General features: G+C 45.1%; 1 protein-coding gene across 1 annotated transcript; it reads left to right on the top strand.

The window, feature by feature from the left end:
• Positions 1-4,409: 4,409 nt before the first annotated feature.
• LOC132889883 (RNA cytosine C(5)-methyltransferase NSUN2-like) lies at positions 4,410-5,714 on the top strand. Its single transcript, XM_060926705.1, is given in 1 exon segment — positions 4,410-5,714. A coding segment is annotated over 1 exon segment (1,305 nt).
• The last annotated feature ends 904 nt before the right edge of the window (positions 5,715-6,618 follow it).

Raw genomic sequence — 6,618 nt, forward strand, 5'->3', positions numbered from 1 at the left:
GTTTGGTTGTGGTTGCCATATTGTAAACTAATGTGTATGTTTCACCATATTTATCAGGATGCCCTAGCAACCGTTACAAGGATGATGTAGATTGCACTCCTACACTGAACTAGATAGATAAGATAATCAGGACGATCCATGTAGACACAAAAGCAGAGCTCATGAGTTAACAGCACGAAACTGCTTACCCAGCCATGCAGTTAAAGTGAGCCATGATAACTTTTCCATCCTGTTTCACCAATACCCAGGTCTTTAAAGGTGTTTCTGTGGACCTTTGTGAATGATTTAACTGAAAGAGAACAGCAGGAAGGATTGAGAATCAAACAGCCATGGTTTGTTCACACCCAATATTAAAACTTGTAGCGTCCCAGTAACCATTGCAAAGATCTGTACAAAAAGCTGAAAAATGCCTACTTACCCAGGCATAAATGATGCAGGATTTATCTTGGAGTGTCTTGATACCCAGATCTTTAACCCTGCCACATAAAAAAAAATGTACACCTCCATGCTCTTCCAAGCTTTCATATGTTTGGCCGTGTAGACCAATGTCTGCAGTACCAGGTAATTTGAGATGTCAGGGAACTCAACAGATGGACAATTTTCCAACTCATAGGAAAAATCTTTCTTTGACAATGTGTAAGGATCTATCCCATTGCAAAGAGCAACTTTCTGAAGGTATCTTGACTGTGCATTGGCCTCTAAACTGTGAAAATAATTGGAGATGGTTTCACTAGCTCTTTGCTTCTTCTTCTTTGAGCTGTTAATGTTAGGGGGTCACCACAGTGAATAATGTCTCCATCTCCTCCTGTCCTCCATATCTTTTTCTGTCACACCAACCATCATGTCCTCCTTTACCACATCCATAAATCTGGCTGGATTCACTAGCTCTTTGCATAATGGCAGCCAAACTGGTTTGTCTAACCACTTACTTCACCAGAAGTAAACTCACAAGCAAAAGTCATGTGATTGAATACAGCCTATTCATTCACAAAGGCAGTTCTCAAGCCATGAGTAGAGATACTCAGATGAGGGAGCAGCATAATTCTAATGAGCTCCCCTTGTGAGATAGAAAGTTTAGACATGTTTTCTGAAATAGGCAGGCCAAAATAAATTGATTGGGTTGTCTTATTTCAGAATTTGTGGGTTGGTGGACACTCCAGATACCCAAATGTATGTGCACAAGCATTGAAAAAGTGAGTGTAGTATGATTCATATGGGGAATGGTGTCAACACAGGCTTTATTTTTGTTCTCTTTTTCCTTACTGCTTTTCAGTGTTAACTCATTCATGTGCGTGCGCGCGCGCACACACAGATGCTCTGATTGGGAGAGATCCCCCTCTTCACTCTCTCCCTCCTTTACTTTGCTCCATCATCACTGCAACAGACATACACAACATTAATTGACAACAGGTATAATGACTTTGCCACTCACCTTCCCTAGCCCTGCCCTTGATTCACAAACTGACGCTTCACCATGTTCCTGCTGCCACATACCCCTACCACCTGACTTGTGCCAGGGAGCCGTCCGAGCTGCAGCAGACCATCCCCCCCCCCCCCCCGACAGGACAGAAAGGACCACGCACTTTATGGCCACCTTCTCGATGATGCTGGACTTACTTTCTCGCATCAAGAGCTTGCAGCTGATGTACAGCACTGGACATTCCTTGCCCACCTCCTAGGCCAAAATGGCTTCCAGCCCTCTGTCCATCACATCTGTCTGTAAAACAAAAGAGAGCGAGAGAATTCAGAGTGTAAAAGTGGCCCCACACAGTGCAACCTTTACCTTGGTGAAGGCCTATTGGCACTGCTCCATCCACTGGACTGGATCTGGTGCTTCTTTTTTAGTGAGCTCAGTCAGCGGGTTGGTGGTGTCCAAAGAGTTAGGTATGAATCTGTGATAGTAGCCGGCCAACCCCAGGAATTACTTCACACCCTTTTTGGTCTTGGGCCTCGGGCAGGCTGCAATTGCTGCAGTCTTGTCAATTTGGGGACGCACCTGCCCATGACCCAAGTGGAAACCCAGATACCATACTTGCATCCGGCCAATTGCACCCTTTTTCGGGTTAGCCATGAAGCCCGCACACTTCAGCGACTCCAGGATGGCCCTAACATGTTCTAGGTGCTGCAGCCAATCATTGCTATATATAATGATGCTATCTTAGTAGGCATGGGGGTGGAAGATTTTGTCCATAAGCTGCCAGAATGTAGTGGGAGTGGCAAATAACCCAAAAGGAAGCATGACGAATTGGTGTAAGCCAAATGGTATGGAAAAGGCTGTTTTCTCTCGGGATAGAGGAGTCAAGGGGATCTGCCAATATCCCTCTGTCAAATCCAGTGTTGAATAAAGGTGAGCAGCACCTAATCAATCAAGCAACTCATCAATGCGAGGCATTGGGTACACGTTGAATTTAGATACCACATTGACTATTCTATAGTCCACACAGAACCGGACCGACCCCTCAGTCTTGGGGACCAGGACCACCGGGCTGCTCCAGTTACTGTAGGCCTTGATTATTCCCATTTTGAGCATAACCTTGAGTTCATCCTGAACCACCTTTTTTTTTGTGTGTGTGTATGGGCAAGCAGTGTGGGTGGCTACACACCACTACCCCGGGGGCATTTCAATGTGATGTTCCATGAGGTGAGTGTGGCTGGGAAGGGGTGAGAACACATCGTAAAATTCTGCTTACACTCTGGCAACCTTCATGAGTTGGGCCAGTGAGAGGTGGTCTCCAGAGAGGACCGGAGTGAATGAGTGGTTTCTTTCGCTTTTACCAGAGGTGGACAGTAGCGAAGTACATTTATTTGAGTACTGTACTTAAGTGCACTTTTTGAGTATCTGTACTTTACATGAGCGTTATTTTTTTTTTAGAAACTTATGACTTTAACTTCACTACATTTGAAAGACAAATATTGTACTTTTCACTCCACTACATTTCTATCACGGTCCTCATTACTCACTACTATGAAACAGCTTAGAAAGTGCATGCTTTTTTCTTTCTAAAATGTGATTGTTTTTTCACAGGTGACACTGAGACAGCCTATCAGTAATCACTAGGGTCACATCACATCCATAGACTGTATAAAATCAAGCTCAATGATTTCTCTGCAACATTATTTGAACACAATCAGTTGATGGCAGAATGGAAGGAGGCAGTTCTTCTGGGGAATACACACACCCATAGTCATACTGAGAACCAATGTTTCAGTTTTCTGTATGGATTAAAGATTTGTTTTGTTTTAAATGTTTGCTTTGATTGCCTAAAATGAACCACATCACAGCCTACAAATCTCATAATTCCGCCTGCGGAAGCATATTGAGGTATGTAAACATTTTATTCCAAGAGAAAGTTTGCAATGAACTTGTCTGTGCTTTTAGAGCTAGCGATAACATTGCAATAGCTATGCAGTCTCATCTCATCTCATTATCTCTAGCTGCTTTATCCTGTTCTCCAGGGTTGCAGGCAAGCTGGAGCCCATCCCAGCTGACTATGGGTGAAAGGCGGGGTACACCCTGGACAAGTCACCAGGTCATCACAGGGCTGACACATAGACACAGACAACCATTCATACTCATATTCACACCTACGGTCAATTTAGAGTCACCAGTTAACCTAACCTGCATGTCTTGGGACTGTGGGGGAAACTGGAGCACCCGGAGGAAACCCACGCGGACACGGGGAGAACATGAAAACTCCGCCCAGAAGGGCCCTCGCCGGCCATGGGGCTCGGACCCAGACCTTCTTGCTGTGAGGCGACAGTGCTAACCACTACACCACCATGCCGCCCAGCTATGCAATCTGGTTAGTCAAATGACTTTTTATGGATTTGCCTGCCAAGTTGCCATAGCCTTGTCCATGGCTAACATTAACACATAGGTAGTTAACTTGGATACTGTTAATTAGAATGTAAAAATGGAGTTATGCTAACATGAATAATGTTAACTTATCTAAAGTCCTTTCAGAAAAATGTTTTAGCATAATTTTGCCAAATAAAGAGAATGTAGAAGTCTGTCTTTTCTAGTAACATTAGTGTGGCAGCGGGGGCGTGGTCAAGCATCGGTCTGTGACAGGAGGGTGGAGTCAGGGAAGGTAAGTGGCAGAATCACTACACCTGACGGCAATTACCCTGTGTTTGTGTGTGTCTTCCCAGTGACCGTGCCCTATTTAAGGAGGGAGAGTGAGACCGGAAGGGAGCTTCCCCAGAGGAGACTACAGTGTGTGTGTCTCTGTCTCTCTGTTTGCTTATTTAATTGTCAGACTGAAAAGTGCGGCAATAAAGCCTCCTGTTCACCCTGATCTCTGTCCTGCCATCCTCTGTGGTCCACCCACATGCAGGGAACGTTTACAGTCTCAAAAACAACAATAACGCTTCGCAGGTTTCTGTCCCGAGTAGTGCATTTCTCCAACATGGGTAAAAGAAGTAGGAACAGACAAAGCAACAAAGATGGATGACTGGAAGGAAAGAGGAGTAGAGATGATGCTGGTTGGGGTGCAGGCTACTCTGAAATCATCAAGGAGAACAAGCTGTTTGAGCAGTACTACCATGAGCTGAAGATCATCCCCGAAGGGGAGTTTGAGGAGTTTATGGCGGCTATGAGAGAACCACTGCCTGCCACCATCCGCATCACCGGCTACAAAAGTCACGCCAGAGAGATCCTACATACCCTGAAAGAGAAATACTTCGAAGAAATACAGGACCTGGAGATCGATGGACAGAAGATTGAAGCACCTCAGGCTCTAAGCTGGTACCCGGATGAACTGGCTTGGCACACGAACATGAGCAGGAAGATTTTGCGCAAGTCTCCACTTCTGGAGAAGTTCCACCAGTTTTTAGTGAACGAGACGGAGTCTGGAAACATCAGCCGACAGGAGGCGGTCAGTATGATTCCTCCTCTGCTGCTGAAAATTGAACCTCACCACAAGATTTTAGATATGTGTGCTGCTCCAGGATCGAAGACCGCTCAGCTTATAGAGATGCTCCATTCTGATATGGATGTGCCCTTTCCTGAGGGCTTTGTAATAGCTAACGATGTGGATAATAAGCAATGTTACCTGCTTGTGCACCAGGCTAAGAGGCTGAACAGTCCGTGTATCATGGTGGTGAACCATGATGCCTCTTGTATCCCACGCCTGCAAGTGGAGAGCAATGGAAAGAAGGACATCCTGTTTTATGACCGAGTGCTGTGCGATGTGCCCTGCAGCGGAGACGGAACGATGCATAAGAATATAGACATGTGGAAGAAATGGACGACCAGCAACAGCCTCCAGCTCCATGGCCTGCAGTTGAGGATTGCGGTGTGTGGCGTGGAGCAGCTGGCTGTAGGTGGGCGGATGGTTTACTCCACTTGCTCTCTGAACCCCATCAAGGATGAAGCAGTGATCGCTTCCCTACTGGAGAAGAGTGAAGGTGCCCTCGAGCTGGCTGACGCCTCTGCTGACCTGCCTGGTCTAAAGTACATGCCTGGTATCACATCCTGGAAGGTGATGACCAGAGAGGGTCAGTGGTACTCTGATTGGGCCGAAGTTCCCTCGAATCGTCACACTCAGATCAGACCGTCCATGTTCCCTCCGACTGACCCTGAGAAACTCAAGAGCATGCAGCTGGAGAGATGTATGAGGATACTGCCCCATCACCAGAACACCGGTGGCTTCTTCGTGGCTGTGCTGGTGAAGAAGGCGCCCATGCCGTGGAACCGCCGCTATCCAAATTAATAATAGGATAGATATTAAGACAATATAATGGAGTATAAGAGAACAGAAGGGAATATGATTGAATAGAAAGCATTTTGAAAACATAGAAAAGAATATGACAAAATGCTACACATATTCTTTTTAGTTTGTAGAAAAGAATAGACAGTCATGACAATACAACAGAATAGATTAAAAGAAAGAAGGGAATATGACCGAGAAAGCATCATGAAGACACACAACAGAACACGACAAAACACTCCACATATTATCCGCAGAACCACATCTCTCTCTCTCTCTCTCATATATATATTGTTCGGACTGGGGACTGTCTTGGCCTCTAGAGGCCGCTGTTATTGCTTTATCTTGTCATGTTTGTTTTGGCCTCTAGAGGCCGCCACCGCTTCTGTGTTTTGTGTTTGTTTTGATTGCCTGTTTCCATGTGTCTTTTACCCCCACCTGTTCTTTATTTCCTGCCCCACCAAGTTTCTTAATTTCCCTGTGTATAAATACTTCCTCAGTTTGGTCCCTAGTCACGGAGTCTTTGTGCTGTTATCACTAGAGACCTCTGTTCCGTGTTCCTTGCCTTTGTCTTTGTGGTCTTTTGTACTTTGCTTTCTTGTGGACTTTTTGGACTTTGTATTTACCATTTTGGATCTTCTGAGCGTTTGGATTTTTGCCTTTTCTTTTCTTATTTTTTGGCTTTTTGTTTTGACTTTGAACTTTTGGATTTTTTATTTTTTCCCATATATCTTCTGAGCATTTGGATTATACTTTTGTTTTTTGCCTTGGATTTTTTGCATTGAAAATAAACTGTTTTTTTCTACTCTACTTTTGCCTCACTCCTCTGCACTTGAGTCATTCCCCTGGTGGCCTAGTGGGGGTTTGCTGGATTACTACACCAGCGACCTGGGTTCGATTCCCAGCA

Source organism: Neoarius graeffei, chromosome 8, assembly GCF_027579695.1.
Source record: "Neoarius graeffei isolate fNeoGra1 chromosome 8, fNeoGra1.pri, whole genome shotgun sequence".
Classification (NCBI taxonomy): Eukaryota; Metazoa; Chordata; class Actinopteri; order Siluriformes; family Ariidae; genus Neoarius; species Neoarius graeffei.